Source organism: Aotus nancymaae, unplaced genomic scaffold (assembly GCF_030222135.1).
Source record: "Aotus nancymaae isolate 86718 unplaced genomic scaffold, 86718_ANA_hifiasm-v0.15.2.pri h1tg000021l, whole genome shotgun sequence".
Lineage (NCBI taxonomy): Eukaryota > Metazoa > Chordata > Mammalia > Primates > Aotidae > Aotus > Aotus nancymaae.
The window spans coordinates 252,759-278,439 of record NW_026988433.1 but is presented as its reverse complement, the minus strand read 5'-3'; the positions used below and the strand labels follow the sequence as shown (position 1 = coordinate 278,439).

The window sequence follows — 25,681 nt, the reverse complement described above, 5'->3', positions numbered from 1 at the left end:
ATATAAAGAACTCTTAATAAGAAAATAACCCCATTTTAAAAATTAGCAGAATAGGCTGTGCACGGTGGCTCATGCCTGTAATCCCAGCACTTTGGGAGGAAGAGGTGGGCAGATCACCTGAGGTCAGCAGTTTGAGACCAGCCTGACCAACACGGTGAAATCCCGTTTCTATTAAAAATATAAAAATTAGCCAGGCGTGGTGACGCATGCCTATAATCCTACCTACTGGGGAGGCTGAGGCAAGATAATTGCTTGAACCCAGGAGACAGAGGTCGCGGTGCTGAGATCGTGCCATTGCCCTCCAGCCTGGGCGACAAGAGAGAAAACATGTAGATGGAAAGTAAACGTACAGAAAGATGTTAAATATCATCCATCGAAAGGTGAATGCAAAGTAAAACTACAATGAAACTCTACTATATACCATTAGAAAGCTAAAGTAAACACACACACAGCCCTGACAAACATCGGTGAAGGTTCAGAGGAGCAGTAACTCTCATTCACTGCGGTAGGAATGTAAAACGCACGGCAGCTTTGGAAAACATTTTGGCAGTTTCTTACAAAATTGAACAATGATTTACCAGACAACTCGGCAATCTCACTCCTAGGTGCTTACTCAAGTAGTGAACTGAAAACACGTTCACCTGAAAATTTATGTTCAAACCTACACGCAGATGAACGCTTCATTCACGACTGCTAACAAGTGGAAGCAAGCAAGATGTCCCTCAGTGAGTGAGTGGGTAAGGAGTCTCTGGCCATCCATCCATGGGGTACCATTCAAGGGAACCACATGCCAAGGCAAAGGAACAAACTACTGGTAAGACACGAATGAATCTCAAAGGTATACGGAGTCAGAAAAACCACTGTCGGAAGATCACATACATGATTCCATTTATTTTTTATTTTTGATTTTTTTGAGACAGTCTCACTCTGTTGCTCAGGCTGGAGTGCAGCGGTACAATCTCAGCTCACTGTACCTCTGCCTCCCAGGTTCAAGCAATTCTCCTGCCTCAGTCTCTTCAGTAGCTGGGACCGTAGGCGGGCACCACCCCACTTGGCTAATTTTTGTATTTGTAGTGGAGACGGGGTTTTACCATGTTGGCCAAGTTGGTCTCGAACTCCCAACCTCAGGTGATCTGCCGGCCTCAGTCTCCCACAGTGCTGGGATTACAGGTGTGAGCCACTCTGCCTGGCCGACATGATTCCATTTATAAGACATTCTGGAAAAGGCAAAGCTGTAGTGACAGAGAACAGAGCAGTGGTGGCCAGGGATATGGGATGCCCAGCTACAAAGGGGCAGCACAGGGAGTTCCCGTGGGGCGACGGAGGTGTTCTGTCCTGACTGTGATGTCGACCACATGAACTTGGACACGTTTAAAACTCCTCTGAGGAAGCCGGCTCCTGGCTAAAAAGCTGTGTGTGAAGTTTCATGCCCAAACATAAACGACTACAAAGCCTTTACCATTTCGGCCTCATGGAGGAGAACTGCACTCCCTATAACAGACGTGGGGTGCAGCCAGTGTACTGTGGGTGTCACGGGACTGTGATGTGGTCCCCATCACTGAACATATTGTCGATACTGATGTCCTGTTGACGTGCACCCCGCCAGCCTTCGCCTCAATCCCTGATGGGAACTGCTGCAGTTAGGGCCACTACAGGGCACCATACAGATGAATCCACCTGACTCGTAGGCTATCGCTAGTTTCCTGGCAGTTTGATCAGCCGTCCACAAGCCTTAGACTGGCAGGTAAAACCAGCCTCCCTGTGGAGATAAGAATTAAAAAAAAAATAGCTTCAGCTTTTCCTTTATTTTAATGAGTCACAGGTACATGTGCAGGCTTTTTCCGTGGGTGTACTGCCTAATGCTGAGGTTGGGGTGTGACTGAGCCTGTCACCCAGATGGTGAGCACAGAACCCAACAGGCACTTTCTCAGCCCTTCCTGCCTTCTCCCTCCCCACGTCTGAGGTCCCCAGTGACCGCTGTTCCCATCTTTGTGTCCATGTGTACACAATGTTTTGCCCCTACTTATAAATAAGAACAGAGAACATTTGGTTTTCTATTCCTGAGGACAAGACATTTAGATAAAAATCAGTTCTGCTCCTAACAAGTATTTTACCATATGGGTGCTCACCAAAAAGACTCCAGTGCTGACCTGGGAAACACGACCAACTGACTGCCTTGCTAAATGTAGACTAAACTGTCCTCCACTCCAGAGCAAGTAGAGATGGAACTGACCACCTCCTGGAGCCACAGGAAACGTCCCACGGAGGTGCAGCGTGGCCTAGGCCGAGCCTCCGCCCGTGCCGCCTCTGCTCTCGGAAGATGGTGAAACGGCGCAGGAAATGCCGTCCCGCTTTCCGGACCGCAGTCAAGGGCAGATCCCAGGTCCACAGGCCATGACATTCTTGGCAGGTCGAGCTGTTTCGCTGTTTCCTGTGGTTTGGCCCAGGCAGCCCCACACACTCCACTGACTTGGGCACAGTATCCGGTCCGACGAGGGCAGACCCGCTTCCCGTTCAGGCTTCCTGAGCACACGGCATCTGAGAACAGCCCAGCCCAAGCTACACATCAATGGGCCGATCATGCGGTGTCTGAGGAACCGTATCGCCCACAAGCCACAGGGTGACTGTTTTAACGGACAGCTTTCGTGGCTGCTGGGAGGAGACGAGACAACCGCATCCTGGACTGCGCAGCTCAGGCAAGTGGCCTCGGGCCTCACGCAGCCGTTCCTGAAGGGCACTTCCCACGGTGCCCCCAGCCTGCCTTGCACCGCGCACCCTTCTTCTACAGTTACTGGCGCCTCACACTCCACGGGCCACGGTGCAAGGCCCTCTCCTCCCCTTTCCGAAGACTCAAATAGACCGAGATTATGGAAACCCATTTTTAAACCTTTTAAAAGTTCAGGATTTTGTGCTCACCAATTCTTAAACAGGATACATCTTTTTGGTTAAGTTACATAAAAATATTTTGTCTCTCTTGGCCAGGCACGGCGGCTCACGCCTGTAATCCCAGCACTTTGGGAGGCCGAGGCGGGTGGATCACGAGGTCAAGAGATCAAGACCATCCTGGTCAAAATGGTGAAACCCCGTCTCTACTAAAAATACAAAAAATTAGCTGGGCATAGTAGCACGTGCCTGTAATCCCAGCTACTCAGGAGGCTGAGGCAGGAGAATTGCCTGAACCCAGGAGGCGGAAGTTGCGGTGAGCCGAGATCGCGCCATTGCACTCCAGCCTGGGTAACAAGAGCGAAACTCCGTCTCAAAAAAAAAAAAAAAAAAAAAATTTTGTCTCTCTTGCATACAACCTTTGCACACAGTGGGTATGGATGAAGACGGGAAATTTTGTCCTTAAGTTTTGATTACTATATGGGACACACCGGTAACAGAAAAACAGAACAAAACTGGCACCTGGGGAGGCTCAGGAAAGGGGAAAAATAACAACGATCTTTATTTTTCAGACCTGCTCCTAAAAGCTTTCCACTCCTAAAAAACCAAAACCAAGAACTCCCCCCGCTGCCTTTCCATGCACCTGTGGCTGCGGGGCGCACACCTCGGCTTCCTCACTGCTGATGGGCAGAGACGCTGGACTGCCTCTGCTCCTGAGCTCCTGCGCAGACTCCTCCAGAGACGTCCCGCGCTCTGATAAGGTGTGGACTAACAGACTAATGTCACAGATCGACAAAACTCACTGCCCAGGCAGGGCCTCCGAAGCCAAGGTCTGAACCCAGTTATCCACTGGACAGAGACCCTACGACGGGAAGCCACCGTGGAGCCGTGAACCTAACACCTGAGGTGCGCGCTGCTGCGGTGCCTAACTCTGTGAAGTCTTTGTTTCCAGGGGACCTCGCACGCTCGCTGGGACTGCACTTACGACACTGTCTCAGCCTAGGAGACACTCGGGTCACGTTCTGCTTTCTGGCCAGAGCTCTGCCATGCTTGATTGATGCCGCAGGCCAGGTGAAGAAGAGTCACACAGATCCTTCTGGCTCTCCAGTGGGCTGTAAGGCGTCTTTCCTGGCATGGCGATGGCCGAGGTGACTGCTGAGACCATGTTCGGTCCTCCAGGCCCGACCGTCCTTCTTGGTGTGGCTTCATCACGGCCACGGTCTGCTGCTGCCTCAGACGATTTACCTGGTTATTGTCACGGCCCCTCAAAGTCTGACCTATTAGGGTCTATGATGAGGTAGCCTGTTTCACACTTAGGTCCTAAAAAATCAAGGTGTAGAGTCAAGGAGTTCAGCTCCCGGTTAAAAGCCTGTAGTGCACGTTCAGGTGCAAGCAGAGGCAGTTACCCAGGCTTCACCTGGCGGGCCTCTGGGGAAAGCTGCCCTCACCACAGACCTGGCGCACGGCCAGTGCGCTCTGGTCTCTACGGGAAGCTGCGGTCGAGGGTGGGGATCTCACACGCTTGCCCTTCTTACCGAGGCACCTGCACGCCGAGCCTCCTGAGGCCTCTCAGGCGCTTATGCAAGACCTCCCTGTCGGGGTGGGGAGGAACCCTGAGGACACCTTTCCCCACTCTCACTCAGTACCCGGTGCTTCTCTACTCCCGGCCCCACCCCCGGCCCCACCCCAGGGTCCAAGAAAACTGCCGGAGCCTTTTGTTCAGGACTCCCTCAGCTGAGGACAAAGAGATGATCCTGACATCTGCGCTGATGCGCCTGGCCCTTTGCCAGAGACATTCCAACCAAAGCGACTCCATCCTGAGTGAGGGCGAGAAAAAGGAGGCTGCGACTTGCTGGGCTGCATTCCCAGGTGAGGCATCCCGGGCCTCCAGATACTTACGGTTAAAGGAACAGACGAATCATGTTTACTAAACAGACTCATGCCCAGGAATGTCCTGACAGCCGCATGTCCAGGGAACAAAAGCATTCCTAGTTTTCCTTTAAAAATAGTAATATTGATTCTTACAGAATACAGTAATTGAGAATATTAACCCTTTATCACAAACCCTTGTAGCTGAGCACATCTCCCTGTGATCACTGTTGTCCTACATACACACAGGCGTTGCACCTAGGGTGGGCGCGGTCCTCCTCCTCCTTTGGGAAATGCCCCGCTCTGCCTAGGGAGCAGCCATTCTTCATTCCTTCACCGTCTTAATAAACTCGCTTTCACCTTACTATATGGACTCACCCTGAATTCTGTCTTGCGTGAGACCCAAGAGCCCTCCCTGGGGTCTGGATCGGGACCCTTTCTGGTAATGCCTTGACCAGTGTGCAGATGCTGCAGCTAAGGCCACTGAGTTAAAGGAGCCAGCTAGACCTGCAGGCGTGTTACTGCCCACCACCCCAGTAATGACAGAACTGAGATATAAAAAAGAGAACAACACTGGGCTACAGGTCAGGGTCTAATTCACGACCCTTCCGATTCAAGATGGGGGAAGTGGAGCGAGGGAGTCAGCACTTTCCCTGGCTCTAGGCTCATGCTTCCACCATCCCAGTAAAGTGATTAAGGTTCCACTGTGACTTTCACTTCGGCTACGTTAACTGGCTCTTAACATCCAGAGGCTCAGCACCCTCTCTTACTCCAGCCCAGCTCCTGGCGTAGGACTGAACATCAAAAAAAAAGAAAATATCAGGAAGAAAGGAAAGAAGGTAGGGAAACGGTGAGAGGGGAGAGGCTAGCTAGGTGGTAAGAATCTCCGAAAGGTGAGGAGACAGCAGTCTGTTTCTTGAGTCAACGAAGTCTAGAAACAGCTGAATGCGGATCCTTGCACGCCATGTCTTTGCCAACAGAAGCAGCATTCCTACCTAAAACACGTCAAAATTCCAGTGGAGAGAATATTTATGGGGCCATTTGAAGGTTTTGTAATGATCAATTCTGCCAGATGATTTAAGTTTCTTTCCCAAAACTGGAATCTAGGTGGGATGTGCACTCAAGACCCCGTCTCAGTTCTCAAAGAAACTGTGTCCTGAATTCTTTGGATTCATGCCTTTAGCTGACATTGAGGAGCTTCAAGAAATAGTTTTAGGAAACACATTTATTACAAGCTGCTATTTAGGATCTTATGAGTATGCCATCTATATAAACAATCATCAAAACATTTTCTTTATGTGTAATTATCAGGAAATACTTGCTTCTCCGGAGTTAACTGGTCTGCTTTTTCCCTTTGACAGAGGAAACCATGTTAACCATTCCCACTTCCCTCTCTGTTATGGCTTCTGGGAATAACTTGAGAAAAGCCTGCAGTTCAACTCTGTAACAAGGAAGGGTCCTATTTCTTAGTTATCTGTTCCAACTTTAAGACTTTCATATAATTTTTTTATTTTTTGAGACAGAGTCTCACTCTGACACCCTGGCTGGAGTGCACTGATGTGATCTCAGCTCACTGCAACCTCCACCCCCTGGGTTCAAGTGATTGTCATGCCTCAGCCACCCAAGTAGCTGGGATTACTAGTATGGGCCACCACGCCCAGCTAATTTTTGTATTTTTAGTAGAGATGAGGTTTCGCCATGTTGGCCAGGCTGGTCTTGAACTCCTGGCCTTAAGTGAGTGATCCGCTTGCCTCGGCCTTCTGGGCTGGGATTACGGGCGTGAGCCACTGTGCCCAGGTGAGACTTTTGCATGATTCTATAATCTACTTCGTGCTTCTTTTGACATTGTCTTTCCAAGTTTACATTTTCTCTTATTTAAATGTATTTAGACGCCCTGTTTGTTGCAGAGATTTCTGTAAGCCTCATCACAGCCACGAAACAGGATAAACAAGTAGCTCACCTGTGACTGGATCATTTTCTGCTGCTCTTGGGAAATCTGCTGTTCTGTGACTTCTCTTAGTCCTCACACCCGGGAGTGGCCTCGGGTCAGTGGTCTGTAAACTGAGAATCCATCCTTGGTCTCGTAGCCTCTTCTTTCTTATCTCACATGAGGGCTAGTGCCTATGAATGCAGTGGATATTTTAGATGATCTAATTAATTTGGGAACCTAAATCTTGGTTTTCTCTTGCTAGGAGCTCAGACTGTTTAAAGCCTCAAACTAGATGTTGGGTAGATTCACATCAGGGCTAGCAGGTAAGAAACAGTGTGGGTCTCAATTGGGTCTGCCCAGCATCTAGGCCAGGTCTGCACCACACACTGAACTGAACAGCCCTGGGTCCCACTCAAAAATGCCGGGTTGAAACCACTCACCTGGCTGGCTCAAGCAAACACCCCGAGGAGCACCGCTACACCAAACTGCTCAGCACACACATCGTGAAGCTCTGGAGATGAATGGGCGCTCATTCATTCCGCAGCAGTATTTCCTGGAGGCACCTAAATCAAATTATTTGTGTTACGTGCTAGAGTAAAACGCAACTTATTTCTAGGCAGGAGGGTAAACAGAAAATGGCCTTTAGATGGAGATGGTGAACCAGCCTGGGGTTCTGGCTCTCTACCCCCAAATCAGCCCAGGAACAAAAGGACAACGTGGATCAGAGGACTAATTTAAGAGTAAAACAAGAAAAAGGAAAAGAGGCACTCCGGGCAGACGCGAGCTGGGGTGGAGTTCACGCGCGGGTTTGAGGCCGAGCAGGGCCTGGCTGCGGCCTACAGCAGACGGGAGCCAGAGAGGCAGCAAGACTGAAGGCTGGGAGCGTCTCACGCTGCCTCTTCCTCAGCTCACACTGGGACAGATTCCGCCTGCACTTTCCTTCAGAAATCAGCAGTAACAGCCCAGGCCATAGGTGTCCAAGGGGTACCTGAGGCAGAGCCCAATCCCTGCAGAAGTGGAATCATGGAGGCAGTAAGGGCTGCAGCCGTCTCCGGGTATTTTCTGACCTCCTACCTCCAGCATCCCAGGACGGGGAGTTGCGGGAGTGGCAACTCATGAGCTGCCAGGAGGCAGCTCACAGCCGTAAGTGGGGCACGATTCCTAGGTCTCCCTCAGCCCTGGGCCCCTGAACGCCACTCTGCTTCAACTCATCAGAGGCTTCGGAGACTAAAGCCTGGCCTTTAGCCCTTCCCTAATGCCCATTTCCAGACTGTGGGAGAGCAGCTGACATTGAGAGGGGAATGAGAGCTCACAGGCCTGTGAGGGCAAATCTAGATTTAAAAGGAGGAAAAAAACCCTAATTTTCCTTCATGCGAAAATGAGAAAGAGATTCGTACCCCAGCTTTTTTTTTTTTTTTTTTTTTGAGACGGAGTTTCGCTCTTGTTACTCAGGCTGGAGTGCAATGGCGCGATCTCGGCTCACTGCAACCTCCGCCTCCTGGGTTCAGGCAATTCTCCTGCCTCAGCCTCCTGCGTAGCTGGGATTACAGGCATGCACCACCACGCCCAGCTAATTTCTTGTATTTTTAGTAGAGACAGGGTTTCACCATGTTGACCAGGATGGTCTCGATCTCTTGACCTCATGATCCACCCGCCTCGGTCTCCCAAAGTGCTGGGATTACATTTTTTTTTTTTTTTTGAGACAGGGTCTTACTCTGTCACCCAGGCTGGAGTACAGTGGCATGATCTTGGCTCACTGCAGCCTCGACCTTCCTGGGCTCAGGTGATTCTCCCACCTCAGCCTCCTGAGTAGCTGGGACTACAGGTGTGCGCCACCTTACCCAGCTAATTTTTGTATTTTTTGTAGAGATGGGGTTTTGCCATGTTGCCCAGGCTGGACTTGAACTCCTGGGCTCAAGTGATCCACTGGCCTTGGCCTCCCAAAGTTGGGACTATAGGTGTGAGCCACGGTGTCTGGCCTGGTTTAATTTTTATTCAATAATAAAACTGTTTTGCTTCATTTTCAGCTTTTGTGGAGAGGTCTTCTGGGTTGCCAGATTTTGGATTTATTTCCCCAACAGTCCAAATAATCAGATAACTAAGTATAACCATTATTTTAGCTGAAAAGTACAACCATCATTTTAAAAACTTTTTCAAAGACCACAAACTGCACAAAAGGTATCATCTCATCTCAGCAGAAGATGGAAAAGACTGACGGAGGTTTCAAATCAGCATCATAAACTCAAACGTGCCACATCCCGGTGCACATGAATGCTTACACCTCAAACTTCTTCACTGCCCACGAGCCAGGCCACGTACAGTTTGCCAGACATGGAATCAGAGCCAAAGACTTCAAGGACACACAGTTGCACAGGGATGTTCTTTCCTTCTTAAGAATGAATCTGAAAGGAAATGTACAAAAAAAAAGTTACCTGCAGGCCAGGCGCGGTGGCTCACACCTATATTCGCAGCACTCTGGGAGGCCAAGGTGGGTGGATCACGAGGTCAGGTGTCCGAGACTAGTCTGATCAATATGGTGAAACCCCGTCTCTACTAATACGAAAATGGCTGCGCGTGTGGCTCACGCTTGTAATCCCAGCACTTTCGGAGGCCAAGGCGAGTGGATCACCTGAGGTCAGGAGTTCGAGACAGCCTGGCCAACGTGGCAAAACCCCATCTCTACTAAAAAATACAAAACTTAGGCGGGCTTGGTGGTGGGCGCCTGTAATCCCAAGTACTCGGGAGGCTGAGGCAGGATAATCACTTGAACCCAGGAGGCAGAGGTTGCAGTGAGCTGAGATTGCGCCATTACACTCTAGCCTGGGAGAGAGAGCAAGACTCTATCTAAAAATAATAATAATAATATAAAAATTAGCTGGGCGTGGCAGTGTCCACCTGTAATCCCAGCTACTCAGGAGGCCAAGGCAGGAAAATCACTTGAACCCGGGAAGCGGAGGTTGCAGTGAGCCGAGATTGCGTCACTGCACTCCAGCCTGGACGACAAAGCGAGACTCTCTCAAAAAAAAAAAAAAGTTTCTGTAAACTTGGGGACAAGAGGGACAGAAATTCTACCTTACGTAACAATCCTGCCAAGCAAAATTTGTCCAGCACTTGCCGTCTACACCTGCGGAGTGAGGGCACGTGGCCCGGGAATGGCTGCTGGGCAGCTCCAAGGCTCCGAGGTCTGAAGCAGGCGGCTCCCAAGCACACGCAAGGCCCCACAACAGGCAAGGGGCCGACAGGCTAGCCAGGAAGACAACGTGCAGCACCAGGCCAGGTTTCCAGAAGGTGAGTAAACTGAGTGAGAAGATCTACAGCAAGAGCCCGTTTCTTGCCTTTGTCTTCACTGTCCCACACAGAGTAAGCTCTGACTGAAGTCTCCACCCCCCTGCCTCAAGTCAGGGAAGAAAGTTAGGCCTGGATATCAGCAAACTGCCGGCTTTTGCCCCAGGACAACTGAAGAAAAAGAGCAGGGTCAGACACCACCCCTGTGCATAGCCTCCCACTTACCCCAGATGTAGGCTGAGGGTCAGAGAACAGCCAAGCACTGTCCCCAGGTGACCCTGCGCTCAGGAACCCCACGGTGCACAGCCAGCAGCACCCACACCTGCAGGGAGCAGGAAGTGGAGACCAGTGTAGTTCGTGCCTGGCACAGGATCCCGTGTTCTTAACATCTCTTTGTCATTAAGAGAATCAACGTAAGGCTCAGGCCAGGGAGACAAGTCACAATGTCTGCAAAGACAGTTAACCACAGTCACTCTGGAAAGACTGACTCAACTCTGGATTCTGACCCAAAACCATGGTGGATGGCAGAGGAAGGACACTGAGGCAGGAGCAATTCCTAGAAATTGGAAAAGGAGAAGCATGGTGTGGGCTTCGCCCATTCACAGGAAGTAGACATAGAGGCCCGAGGCTCCGAGCAAACTCTTCCAGTCCACAGCGTGAAGGGTCTGCGGCTCGAGGCAGATTTCTCAAGAAAAAACATCCTGGAATAGCTCAGAGAGGAGCATCCAAAGACAGCTCCTCCTGCGACGTCCAGAGCTCCTTCAGGCTTGTGGCAGAGGCTGGGGCTCCACAGTTTAGGAAGCCCAGACAGGAGCCCTGACTAAAAAGAGACCCTACAGTTACTGGCATCCAAACCTGGGGTTCCTGAGATCAAGGTCCACCTGCCCGGAAGCTTCTAATTAGCTCGGAACCTTTCTGAGTTAATGCAGACGGGACCTGCTCTAGCTGCTTCTCTGGCAAAGGGAACGTGCCTGTCGTCCTGAGGTCCAAAAGCAGCCACCCTGGCCTCCCTGTTCTGCACCCTGAGTACTCACCCCCTCCGCTCTCACAATCACACTAAACCTCTCTCACTCCACACACACTCACAGACACACACAGATGCATACATACACTCACAGATGCAGTTACACACGTACATACATGTACAGACATGCACACAGACATGTACATCACACATACACACACGTACATACTCAGACACACACACTGATACATGCATCAGACTCACACTTAAACATGTACACACACTCATACGGTTAAGTACATCACACACATACACCCTCATAGACATGCACACACACTGATGCATACGTAAATCACACACACACACAGACATGCACACACTGATGCATACGTAAATCACACACACAGACATGCACACACACTGATGCATACGTAAATCACACACACACAGACATGCACACACACTGATGCATACGTAAATCACACACACACAGACATGCACACACACTGATGCATACGTAAATCACACACACACAGACATGCACACACACTGGTGCATACGTAAATCACACACACACAGACATGCACACACACTGATGCATACGTAAATCACACACACACACAGACATGCACACACACTGGTGTATACGTAAATCACACACACACAGACATGCACACACACTGGTGCATACGTAAATCACACACACACAGACATGCACACACACTGGTGCATACGTAAATCACACACATACAGACATGCACACACACTGGCATACGTAAATCACACACACACAGACATGCACACACACTGGTACATACGTAAATCACACACACACAGACATGCACACACACTGATGCACACGTAAATCACACACACACAGACATGCACACACACTGGTGCACACGTAAATCACACACACACAGACATGCACACACACTGGTGCATACGTAAATCACACACACACAGACATGCACACACACTGATGCATACGTAAATCACACACACAGACATGCACACACACTGGTGCATACGTAAATCACACACACAGAGACATGCACACACACTGGTGCATACGTAAATCACACACACAGAGACATGCACACACACTGGTGCATACGTAAATCACACACACACACAGACATGCACACACACTGGTGTATACGTAAATCACACACACAGACATGCACACACACTGATGCATACGTAAATCACACACACACAGACATGCACACACACTGGTGCATACGTAAATCACACACACACAGACATGCACACACACTGGTGCATACGTAAATCTCACACACACAGACATGCACACACACTGGTGCATACGTAAATCACACACACATACAGACAAGCACACACACTGATGCACACGTAAATCACACACACACAGACATGCACACACACTGATGCACACGTAAATCACACACACACAGACATGCACACACACTGGTGCATACGTAAATCACACACACACAGACATGCACACACACTGATGCATACGTAAATCACACACACACAGACATGCACACACACTGATGCATACGTAAATCACACACACACAGACATGCACACACACTGATGCATACGTAAATCACACACACAGACATGCACACACACTGGTGCATACGTAAATCACACACACACAGACATGCACACACACTGATGCATACGTAAATCTCACACACACAGACATGCACACACACTGGTGCATACGTAAATCACACACACACAGACATGCACACACACTGATGCATACGTAAATCACACACACACAGACATGCACACACACTGATGTATACGTAAATCTCACACACAGACATGCACACACAGGTGCATACGTAAATCACACACACACACAGACATGCACACACACTGATGCATACGTAAATCACACACACACAGACATGCACACACAGTGGTGCATACGTAAATCACACACACACAGACATGCACACACACTGGTGCATACGTAAATCACACACACAGACATGCACACACTGAAGTACATTTACATCACATATACACACATATACACACAGATGCACACACACAGACCTGCACACAGACCTGCAGATACACACATCACACATGCATACACTCAAACATACACTCATACACACATAAACACACTCATACACATGCACACATACATCACACACTCACGCATACATCACACACATATACTCATACACCCACACACATATATCACACATACTTGCACACATACAGACAACACTCAAATATACATACTCATACACACATTCATACACACATAGACAACTCATACACATGCACACATACATCACACTCATGCATACATCACACACATATACTCACTCATACACACATACACACACCCACACATATACATCACACATACTTGCACACATACAGACAACTCAAATATACATACTCATACACACACACATTAATACACACATCACACAAATTCAAACACACAGGTACATCACACATACACATTCCCACACATACATACACCTCACATTTTCACACACGTACATACATCACATACATGTTCACACACACATCACATGCACACGTTACATGCATCACATACACAGTCTCATTTACACGCTAGGAAAGCAGCATTTGTCGAATTCCTATTACACACCAGGCACTGTTCTGAGCACACGTGGAAGACAACAAGGTGTACAGGGTCTCTCCCTCTAGGGAAACAGATAACCCAGTAAATAAATGATTTCTGGGGCAGGCGCGGTGGCTCACGACTGTGATCTCAGCACTTTGGGAGGCTGAGGCGGGCAGATCACGAGATCAGGAGCTGGAGACCAGCCCGGCTAACACAGTGAAACCCCATCTCTACTAAAAATACAGAATATTAGCCGGGCGTGGTGGCACGCACCCGTAATCCCAGCTTGAACCCAGGAGGCGGAGGTTGCAGTGAGCCGAGATCGCACCACTGCATTTCAGTCTGGGAGACAGAGTGAGAATCTGTCTCAAAACAAACAAACAAACAAATGATTTCTGACTGTCAGCACTCAGAAGAAATTTTAACTGTGGGCAGGGCGCGGTGGCTCACGCCTGTAATCCCAGCACTTTGGGAGGCCGAGGCAGCAGGTGGATCACTTGAGATCAGGAGTTTGACACCAGCCTGGCCAACATGGTGAAACTCCATCTCCACTGATACAAAAAAATTAGCCGGCATGGTGGTCACTGCCTGTAGTCCCAGCTACTCAGGAGGCTGAGGCAGGAGAATTGCTGGAAGCTGGGAGGCGGAGGTTGCAATGAGCTGAGTTCCGCCATTGCACTCTAGCCTGGGCAACAGAGTGACACTCTGCCTGCAAAGCTCTTGGGTGGGGGAGCAGAGGTCATCGGGAGGATGGAACAGGGCCATGAGGTACAACAGCAAGGGGGAAATTCTAGCAGGGGAAGGCTTTAAAGCCAACAGGGTCACTGAGAATTTTTGAAAAAGGAAATAATCATGTAAAAAGAGCAGTCACTCATCAGCGGCCACATGCTACAAGGAGCAGCCAAAGGGCAAAAAGACTTGTCGCACGAGACGCTTGCCTGAGCCAACCCACGAGCCACATGCATTCAGATCTGCTTCCAGACCCACCAACGCAGCCCTCACAGGCCCCTCGATTACCGAGTTTCACACCGCCCCGCCCCAGACACGAATGCGTGAAATCCGCAGCTGGAGCCCTGGCTAACCTCCAGCGTCCCAAGGCCCCTGGTCACTCAGGGTGACCACCCAAGAATTCTCCAGCTCCAAATCCCAAGACCTCCCCAGATCACTGAATCCAATAGGTCTGCTTCAGACCTCCAGACCACACAACCACTGAACCCCATAAACTCCACCAGCACTGACCCCATGTGCCCCATCACTCCCACAGAACCACGACTGACTTCACAGGCCACCCAGTTCTCTCCCCAAGAGGCCACCCCTCCAGGGCCGGCAATGACGCACACTATGGGTTCCCCAGTGACCGTCCAACAAAGCCCCCAGTCAGTAACTCTAGTGGCCTCACAATAGCCAGCCTCCAGAAACACCTGACCACTGATCGCACAGACTGGAACACTATTGGCTCCCGGACCACCAATCGCGATACCCAAAGGCCATTGACTTCTTTTTTCCTTTTTTTTTGAGACAGTCTCAGTCTGTCGCCAGGCTGGAGTGCAGTGGCAGGATCTCGGCTCACTGCAACCTCCACTTTCTGGGTTCAAGCAATTCTCCTGCCTTAGCCTCCTGAGTACCTGAGATTACAGGTGTGCATCACCACGCCCGGCTAATTTTTGTTATTTTTACTAAAGACGGGGTTTCACCATGTTGGTCAGGTTGGTCTGGAACTCTTGCTCGAGATCCACCTGCCTCGGGCTCCCAAAGTTCTTGTATTACAGGCATGAGCCACCGCGCACCGCTTTAGGATTTTATTTTATTTTGAGACAGAGTTTCGGTCTGTCACCAGGCTGGAGTGCAGTGGCGTGATCTTGGCTCATTGCAACGTCAGACTCACAGGTTCAAGCGATTCTCCTGCCTCAGCGTCCTGAGTAGCTGGGATTACAGGCATGCACCACCACACCCACCCAAGGCCACTAACTTCTAACCCCACAATCATTCACCACAAATGGCAAACAAAGCATCAGGCCCCCCAGGCTTCCCTGTCGCTGACACCCACAGGCTCGCCAAGTTCTTACCCTCACCCACCGCACCATCAATCAAGGACGCTTGCAGGCATGCCTGGCATTCATCCCAAACCCTACGAGCGTTCCTCCTCACCGACCTCGCAGTCTACCCCACCCGTCATTCAGGCATCTCCGGTACCCGGCCGCTAACACAGACAAGCTCCTCCTCACCTGGTTCTAACGCCCTCAGGTAACAAAGCCAATGCACAGGGCACGAGCCAATAAAACCGTCCCCCATTCAACGGTGCGCACCGGACCCTCTATTCCTCGTCCTGCGCAGGCCCCCAAACGCTTACCCTGGTGCCGGCCATTCCTACGTCACACCACAGACCCCACGGGCCCCGACTGATCACTGGCCCCCAGTGACTCCCACGCGTGACACCATCACCACCAGCACTCCCAAACCGCGACTTCATCATCACCACCACGGACTGAAGCCCCCCAACACCGAGTCCCAAAGGACCCCACGGAACGGCAGTCCCTCCTGCAGGGGAGGTGGAGAAGGGGCTCCTGTCTCCATCCACTCGCGTCCACAGGGAGACCCCGCAGAAGCCGCAGCGTCCATCCCGCCGGCGCCGACGCTCAGCGTCACAATCGCTGCGGACGAACCCACACGGCCTCGCAGGAGCCCCCTCCCCTCGGGCCGAGGCCAGCTTCGCGTCCCCTTGCCCCGCCCGTGCCGCACCCCGAGTCTACAGCGACCCCCCTGAGCCCCCACGGAACCGCCCGGCTGACCCCAAACTTCCCCTGCACCCACCCACATTCAGGACCCGCCGCCGCCCCCAGGGCGCCCGCCCGAGGCCCGCCGCCCGCGCATGCGCCCAGGCCGCCCCGCGGGCCTTTCCCGCCCCGGCCGTCAGCCAGCTCCTGCGCGCTGGGGTCACCGCCAGCCGGTCCACAGTGGGGTCACCGCGACCCCCGGCGCGGACACAGAGGCCGCCCTCGGTCCCGCTGCCTCGTCGTCCCGCCCCGCCGCACCGTCCCTTACCCCTCGGACCTCGCAGTGCCGAGGCGGATACGGCCCGACTGCGGAAGTGAACGCGCAGAACTACATTTCCCAGCGTCCTTCTCGCGCTGGAACTACACTTCCCGGGGGGCCCGCGGCGCACCCGCCGGGGGCGCGGATTGAAGGTTTCCGTTTGAAAAAGCCCCTGGGCGGCTAACTGGCGAGGACTGAAAGAAATCTGGGATGGCGCCCGCACTGCCGGCGCCACGTATCTATGGGAGAGCGTAAAGGTGCCTCCAGGAGGAAACGGCTGCATCTTTTCCTGGCTTTTTTTTTTTTTTTTTTGAGGCAGAGTCTCGCTCTGTCATCCAGCAGGGAGTGCAGTGGTGCGATCACCACTCATTGCAGCCTCAGACTGGTCTCCAGCTCCTGGGTTCAAGTGATCCTCCTGGCCCAGCCTCCCCAAATGCTGGAATTACAGGCACGTCCGGCTTCTTTTACATTTTTGATCGTATCTGTAAGTAATACAGGTAAATTTTAGTACATCTAATCCAGCAGTATGGAACAACAGGAAGGAAAATAAACCAGATGAGGACGTTAGAGGGAAATAAAATATATTTATGGATATATAAAGCAGAGGCTTGGTCCCAGCTACTGGAGGCTGAGGCAGGAGGATCGCCTGAGCCTGGGAGGTTGAGGCTGCAGTGAGCTTTGATGGCACCACTGCACTCCAACCTGCGCCACAGAGGGAGACACCTTCTCTTAAAAAAATTTGTTGGTTGGGCCAGTGGCTCACACTTGTAATCCCAGCTACTCGGCAGATGGAGGCAGGAGAATCACATGAACCCGGGAGGCGGAGGTTGCAGTGAGCCGAGATCGCGCCGTTGCACTCCAGCCTGGGCAACAGAGTGAGACTCTATCTCAAAAAATAAAATCTGTGTTTCCCAGGCAGCTATCCTGAAACTTTATACTTGAGTAAACTCTCTTCAAACTTGATTCTGACCCTTGTGATTACTTTAGGCTGACATTCTGGTGACCACGAAGGGACCCAAAGTAAGTCTCTTGTTATCCCTGACATTTTGCCAACAATAAGAGCCTTAGTGCTGTGGGTAGTAGAAAAGTTCCTTTTTAAAGTTTCCTTTCTTGTTAAAGAATAAGTGTGCTAGGGGCCGGGCGCGGTGGCTCACGCCTGTAATCCCAGCACTTTGGGAGGCCGAGGCGGGTGGATCACGAGGTCAAGAGAACGAGACCATCCTGGTCAACATGGTGAAACCCCGTCTCTACTAAAAATACAAAAAATTAGCTGGGCACAGTGGCGCGTGCCTGTAATCCCAGCTACTCAGGAGGCCGAGGCAGGAGAATTGCCTGAACCCAGGAGGCGGAGGTTGCCGTGAGCCGAGATGGCGCCATTGCACTCCATCCTGGGTAATGAGCGAAACTCCGTCTCAAAAAAAAAAAAAAAAAAAAAAAAAAAGAATACTTTACCCCTAAAGCTGTCCTTCAGAAATGAAAGAGAGAAAGATTTACCCAAACAAAAGCTGAGGGAGTACATCACCACTAGGCCTGCCTTACTAGAAATGCTAAAGCGTGTCCTTTAAGCTGAAGTGAAAAGTTGTTAATTAGTAACATGAAAACATGAAAGTATAAAAGTAGTAAAAGTATACAGTCATATTCAGAATACTCTAATGCTGTAATGATGATGTGTAAATTACTTATATTTCTAGTATAAAGATTAAAAGACAAAACTATTTTGTTTATTTGAGAGAGAGTTTTGCTCTTACTGCCCAGGCTGGAGTGCAGTGGTGTGATCTCAGCTCACTGAAACCTCTGTCTCCTGGGTTCAAGCAATTCTGCCTCATCCTCCCAAGTAGCTGGGATTACAGGTGCCTGCCACCACGCCCAGCCAATTTTTTTTTGTATTTTTAGTAAAGAAAGGGCCAGGCGCGGTGGCTCACGCCTATAATGCCAGCACTTTGGGAGGCCGAGGCGGATGGATCACGAGGTCAAGAGATCGAGACCATCCTGGTCAACAAGGTGAAACCCCGTCTCTACTAAAAATACAAAAATTAGCTGGGCATGGTGGCACGTGCCTGTAATCCCATCTACTCAGGAGGCTGAGGCAGGAGAATTGCTAGAACCCCGGAGGCGGAGGTTGCGGTGAGCCGAGATCGCGCCACTGCACTCCAGTCTGGGTAACAAGAGCAAAGAGCAAAATTCCGTCTCAAAAAAAAAAAAAAAAAAAAAAGAAAAGAAAAGGTTTCCCTCTGTTGGCCAGGCTGGTCTCAAACTCCCGATCTCAGGTGATCCACCCACCTGGGCCTTCCAAAGTGCTGGGATTACAGGTGTGAACCACCATGCCAGGCCGACAAAACTACTAAAAATAACTGCAGCTAAAACCATCCGTTAGTAGATACACAATGTAAAAAGATGTAAATTCTGGCTTGGCACAGTGGCTCATGCCTGTAGTCCCAGCACTGTGGGAGAACGAGACAGGCAGATCACCTGAGGTTAGGAGTTCGAGACCAGCCTGGCCAACATCGTGAAATCCTGTCTCTACTAATTAAAGTACAAAAATTAGCCGGGCATGGTGGCAGTGCCTATAATCCCAGCTACTCAGGAGGCTGAGAAGGGAGGATCACTTGAACCTGGAAGGTAGAGGTTGCAGTGAGCCAAGATTGTGTCCTTGCACTCCAGCTTGGGCAACAAGAGTAAAACTCCATCTCAAAAAATAAAAAAAAAAAGTCAACTCAACACAAAAGAAGACAGCAATGCAGTAAATTAGAGATAAAAAAGATTATAAGCCACTTCAAAAACAAAGCAAAATAACAGAAATATCTTCCTCATTAGTAGTTAATTTAAATGTAAATGATTACACTTTTCAATCAAAAGACTTACATTTGAAGATTGAATAAAAATACATAGTTCAACTATAAGCTGTTACAAGAGACTCACTTTACATCCAAAATCACAGATAGTGGAAGTGAAAGGATTGAAAATGATATTCCATGTAAATATCCCACAGAAAGCAGTGATGCTTGCATCAGACAAAATAGCCTATAAACCAAAACAGATTACAAGACAAAGAATAACATTGTAGATTAATATTCAATATAGGACCTTATAAATCTAATAACTGATCATCAAAATATATAACGCAAAAACTGACAATTAATGAGAGCAATATTCTAGAATAATAATTGAAGACTCTGATTATGACTTATTTAAGATATTTGCATCACTGTTGACTAGTGAAATCAATCTTTTGTTTTTATTTTCTATGATACCTTTTTAGGTTTACATATTATTGTTATAATTATTCCAGAAACTTGGAAGTTTTTTTTTTGCTTTGTTTAGTTTTTTGAGATGGAGTCTTGCTCTGTGGCCAGGCTGGAGTGCAGTGGCACGATTGCGGCTCACTGCAACCTCTGCCTCCTGGGTTTAAGTGACTCTCCTGCCTCAGTCTCCTGAGTAGCTGGGATTACAGATGTGTGCCACCATGCCCAGCTAATTTTTGTATTTTTAGTAGAGACAGGGTTTCACCATGTTGGCCAGGATGGTCTCGATCTCCTGAACTTGTGATCCACCCGCCTTGGCCTCCCGAGGTACTGGGATTACAAGCGTGAGCCACTGTGCCCGGCCGGAAGTTTTATTTTCCATTCTCTGGTATAATTTATGAGCATTGGGATTATCTGGTCTTTGAGGTTTGGCAGAATTTTCCTGTGAAACCATCTAAACCTGTTACTTTTTTGTGGGGTGGTTCTTGACAGCTTTATTTGATGAAAAGTAGGCTGTTGAATCTTTTGAGGTAAATCTTGGGAAATTCAATTTTCCTAAGAAGTTAATCATTTCATCTAGGTTTTCAAGATGCTTTTGCCTAGAGTTGGGCAAAAAAGGTCTTTTATGATTTTTAAAAAATCTATCTTCTGTTTCAATAGTTATTTCCTCTTTGTAATTTCTTTCTTTTTTTAAAATTGTACTTTAAGCTCTGGGGTGCATGTGCTCATCCTGCAGGATTGTTGCATAGGTACACATATGCCATGGTGGTTCACTGTCTCCGTCCCCCCATCACCTACGTCAGGCATTTCTCCTGGTGTTATCCCTCTCCAACCCCCTGCCCCCCCGCTGTCCCTCTCCTCCCCGGCCCCCTACCTCCTAATCTACCCCAGTGTGAGAAGGTCCCCTCCCTGTGCCCATGTGTTCTCATTGTTCATCATCCGCCTATGACTGGAAACATGCGGTGTTTGGTTTTCTGTTCTTGTGTCAGTTTGCTGAGAATGATGGTTTTCAGATTCATCCACGTCCCTACAAAGGACACAAACTTGTCATTTTTTGTGGCTGCATAATATTCCATGGTGTATGTGTGCCACATTTTATTTGTCCAGTCTATTATCAATGGGCATTTGGGTTGGTTCCAGGTCTTTGCTATTGTAAACAGTGCTGCAACAAACATACGTGTGCATGTGTCTTTATAAGAGAACAATTTATAATCCTTTGGGAATATACCCAGAAATGGGATTGCTGGGTCCAATTGAATTTCTGTTTCTAGATCCTTGAGGAATCGCCACATTGTCTTCCATAATGGTTGAACTAATTTACACTCCCACCAACAGTGTATTTTTTTTTTTTTTTTTTTTGAGACGGAGTTTCACTCTTGTTTCCCAGGCTGGAGTGCAATGGCGCAATCCCGGCTCACCGCAACCTCTGCCTCCTGGGTTCAGGCAATTCTCCTGCCTCAGCCTCCTGAGTAGCTGGGATTACAGGCATGCATCACATGCCCAGCTAATTTTTTTGTCTTTTTAGTAGAGACGGGGTTTCACCATGTTGACCAGGATGGTCTTGATCTCTTGACCTTGTGATCCACCCACCTCGGCCTCCCAAAGTGCTGGGATTACAGGAGTCAGCCACCATGCCTGGCCTAGTGTTTTTTTTAATGCCCATTATCAGGTTGAGGAAATTCCCATCTATTCCTAGATTGTAGAGAGTTTTGCCATGAATAGATGTTGGTTTTGCTAAATGCCTTTTGCTGCATCTATTGAAATATTCATATAGTTTTTGTCTTTTATTATACTGATTTTCAGTGTTGGACCAATCTAACATTCTTGGTATGTATTCAATTTGGTCATGTTATAAAATCCTGTTTGTAAAGATTCAGGTTGCTAATATTTTTCTTAAGCAGCTTTAATGAGTTATAATTGATATAGAGTAAGCTGCATGTATTTAAACAATTTGGTAAGTTTTCATATGGGTAAACACCTGCAAAACCAGTTTGAGGAGAAAAAACGTTTTCTCAAGCCTGTTAAGAACTTTTGTGTCTATGTCTATGGTGTTACACAGCATAGGAATATTGGTGTGTGGTTTTATTTGTTTTTCCCTTGTGATGTCTTTGTCTGGCTCTGGTATGAGAATAATACCAGTTTCACAGAATAATTTGGAAGGTATTCCCTCTCATCTATTTTCTGAAAGAATTTCTAAAGAATTATCCTTTCCTCTTTAAATACGTGATGGAACTCACTAGTGGAGCCATCTACTCCCAGATTTTCTCTGTGGGAAAATTTTTAATTAATTAATTTCTTTTTTTGAGACAGGTTTCATTCTGTTGCCCAGACTGGAATTCAGTGGTGGGATCATGGCTCACTGTAGCCTCAACCTCTCTGGATCAAGCATTCCTTCTGCCTCAGCCTCCTAAGTAGCTGGGATTATAGGTGTATGCCACCATACCTGGCTCATTTTTTAACATTTTAAATTATTGTGAGTATATAGTAGGTGTACACATTTATGGATTACATGAGATATTTTGATATGAAATGCATATTATAACACAACGTTGGAAATAGATTCTTGGTGCTGCAAAGAAAAATCAGCACTGGAACAAAGAATCTCTCAGCAAGGCAATTTTACTTTCTGCAGAAAGGATGCTATCCATCAGCAATCTTGCCATGAAAGCACATTGAACAAAGGAAAGGCAGGAATATTTATCCTTTATGCATCGGGTCCTCACTGCTGTGTCCTATTTCCAGTGGTTGGAGCTGGACCTCACAGTCTTAAGCTAAACCTGATTGGTTGATAACTTAAAACTTTCCTGAATAGGTAAACGTGATGGAGAACAAAAGGAAAAGAGGAAGTTGCCTGTGAAAGGACTTAGAAATGTAATAACATTTTCAAATAAGGAAGGGGCATAGGCTGCGAGCTGGGATGTGCCTGTAAACATGTCCAGCACAAATGTATTTGTTAAAGCACAAGGACACAGAATGTACTACATGCCTGTGAGCAGGTCCAGCACAAATATCTTGGTTAAAGTTCAAGGATACAGAATATACTTATTCCCTTATATTTAACAGCTACATAGGACAGGACTTAACAAAGAGTTACTAGCAAAAAGCAAGAAGGCTTTGAAGAAAGACTTTAAAAGAAACTATTATTTCTAACATTATTATTATTCTTTAAAAAGAAGGGAAACTTTGAAGAGGAACTTTTTACTTTCTATAAATGATTATTATGCAATGCATAAAAATGACATCAGGGAAAATGGGGTATCCTCAAGCAGCTATCCTTTGTGCTACAAGCAATCCAATTATACTTTTAGTTATTTTTAAATGTATAATTAAATTATTTTGACTATATCCTGTTGTGCTAGAAAATACTAGGTCTAGGTCTTATTCTTTCTGTATTTCTACCCATTGACCATTCCCATCCCCCCAGTCTCCCGTTACCCTTCCCAGCTTCTGGTAGCCATCTTTCTACTTTCTATCACCATCAGTTCAATTGTTTTAATTTTTGGTGCCCACAAAGAAGTGAGACTATATGAAGTGTGTCTTTCTGTGCCTCCCTCATCTCACTTAATAGAATGATGTCCAGTTCCATCCGTGTTGTTGCAGATGACAGGATCTCGTTCTTTTTTATGCCTTCCCAGTACTCCATTGTGTATACGTACAACGTTTTCTTTATTCGTTAATCTGTTGATTGACACTTCGGTTTACTTCCAAATCTTGGCTATTGTGAATACTGCTGCAATAAACATGGGGGTGCAGATAGCTCTTGGATATACTGATTTTCTTTCTTTTGGGTATATACCTAGGAGTGGGATTTCTAGATTGTATGATAGCTCTATTTTTATTTATTTATTTTTGATTTTTTTTGAGACAGAGTCTCACTCTGTTGCCCAGGCTGGAGTGCAGTGGTGTGATCACGGCTCACTACAACCTCTGCCTCCCAGGTTAAAGCAGTTCTCCTGCCTCAGCCTCCTGAATAGCTAGGACTACAGGTGCGTGCCACCATGCCCAGCTAATATTTGTATTTTTAGTAGAGACGGGGTTTCACCATAATGGCCAGGCGGGTCTCAAACTCCTGACTTCATGATCCACCCACCTTGGCCTCCCAAAGTGCTGGGATTACAGGTGTGAGCCACTGAGCCTGGCTCTATTTTTTATTTTTTTGAGGACCTCTAAACTGTTCTCCATAATGGTCGCACTAATTTACAATCCCACCAAGAGTGTACAGGGGTTCCCTTTTCTCCATATCCTCACCAGCATTTATTATTGCTTGTCTTTTGGATAAAAGTCATTTTACTGGGGTAAGAAATCGCATTGTAGTTTTGATTTGCATTTCTCTGATGATCAATGAGGTTTAGAGCCTTCTCATATGCCTGTTTGCCATTTGTATGTCTTCTTTGGAGAAATGTCTATTCAGATGTTTGGCCCTTTTTTTTTTTTTTTTTTTTGAGACAGGGTTTCACTCCTGTCATCCAGGCTGGAGTGCAATGGTGCAATCTCGGTTCACTGCAACCTCCACCACACGGGCTCAAGCAATTCTGCTGCCTTAGCCTCCCAAGTAGCTGAAACTACAGATGCAGGCCACGTATCCGGCTAACTTTTGACATGTTTTGTAGAGACGAGGTTTTGCCATGTTGCCCAGGCTGATCTCCAGCTCCTGGGCTCAAGCGATCCACCCACCTCAGCCTTCCAAAGCGCTAGTACAGACGTGAGCCACCATGCCTGGCCATTTTGCACATTTTTAAATCTCAAAAGGCCAATCTACAATAGCGGTATTATTTGTGGGACTAATTGGGGAGGTTGTATATCTTGTGACCAACGTACACCTTAGCAGAATTCAGGCTCCTGTCCTCCCCCAAGCCTGGTGGTGTCTCATGGGTTTTACAAAGACAGTTGAGTTTTGGGAAAGGGCTGTCATTTAAACTATAATCTAAATGTCTTCCAAAGTCAGCTTGGCCTAAGCCCAGGAATAACCAAAGCAACTCGAAAGCCAAAGGCGCGCGCGGTCGGGGGTTTGGTTAGATTAAGACCTCCCCCTCTGCTATAATTTTCTCACTGATAGGCTTTGTCGCAAAGGCAGTTTCATTATTGGTGTGGTTCTATTTATCCATCTTTAACATCCATAGTTTCTCCTTTATGAAGTTGGTTACTCTATTATTTGGCGTACTGATAGTCAAAATTGTTACAAAACCTCACGAATTGCAGCTTTCAGCTTTACAAAGCGTCCTTTCTTGCCGTGCCTTCTGCTCTGAACCTACCGTGTTTGACATCAAGACCTCAGCACACCTGCGTCTCTGCTGGGGTCGGACTCTGAGCCAGTTCTACAGGGCCTGGGAAACCGGGAGTCCGGGCTCCGCGGGTGGTGCTGAACCTGGCGCGGCCGGGGGAGGGCGAGCCCGGTGCCGCCGGCGGAGCCCCCTCCCCGCCTTCGGTTCTCGTCAGCCTGTGCCCACTCCGGATCCGCGGCAACCGCAAGCCAGCCGGTTGACAGGGGAACCTTCTCAGAGGATTGTGGGAGACGTAGTTTTTCCGGCGCCGGCGCGTCCCGGCTCCTCGAGCATGACGCACTTCCGCGTGCGCCGCACTCCCGGCCTCGGCCCGGTGCGCTGGTGCCGGGCTGCTTCCGGCTTGGACTCAGCGGGCCGGAGTCTGGCCTCGGGCGCGCTGCGTGAGGGTCTGTGGCCGCCGAGGCGCGGAGCTGAGCGGCCTGGATCATCCTGGGCAGACCAGGGACTTGACCAGCTCAGCACCACCGTCGATCGGGGCCGTGGACGGAGCTCCTCTGAATCAGGGCCGCGCCGCGGCACAGCTCCGTCGGCGCGACTCCTGCACCCAGACCGGGAGGCTGTCGCGCCACGCGCGGTCCG

The 25,681-nt window shown here is 48.6% G+C and overlaps 1 protein-coding gene across 11 annotated transcripts in view; it reads right to left on the bottom strand.

The window, feature by feature from the left end:
• The window catches only part of ZNF605 (zinc finger protein 605), a 38,459-nt gene extending 21,799 nt beyond the window's left edge, over window positions 1-16,660 (bottom strand). For 3 of the 11 annotated variants that reach the window (XR_010343779.1, XM_064379512.1, XM_064379515.1), the window contains exons 1-4: window positions 10,193-11,537; window positions 8,935-9,084; window positions 7,123-7,245; window positions 6,713-6,873 (exon numbers count right to left, since the gene is read on the bottom strand). Coding sequence is in view for 5 of the 11 variants with exons in the window: in XM_064379512.1 (XP_064235582.1) it covers window positions 6,713-6,727 (15 nt within the window). In the remaining 6 variants the exon portion in view is untranslated. Of the gene's footprint in view, window positions 1-871; window positions 1,760-2,233; window positions 2,539-3,526; window positions 6,874-7,122; window positions 7,246-8,934; window positions 9,085-10,192; window positions 11,538-15,895; window positions 16,158-16,587 lie in introns of those variants that run through there. The other 8 variants (XR_010343780.1, XR_010343781.1, XM_064379516.1 and 5 more) reach the window with 8 other exon arrangements.
• Between the last annotated feature and the right edge of the window lie 9,021 nt (window positions 16,661-25,681).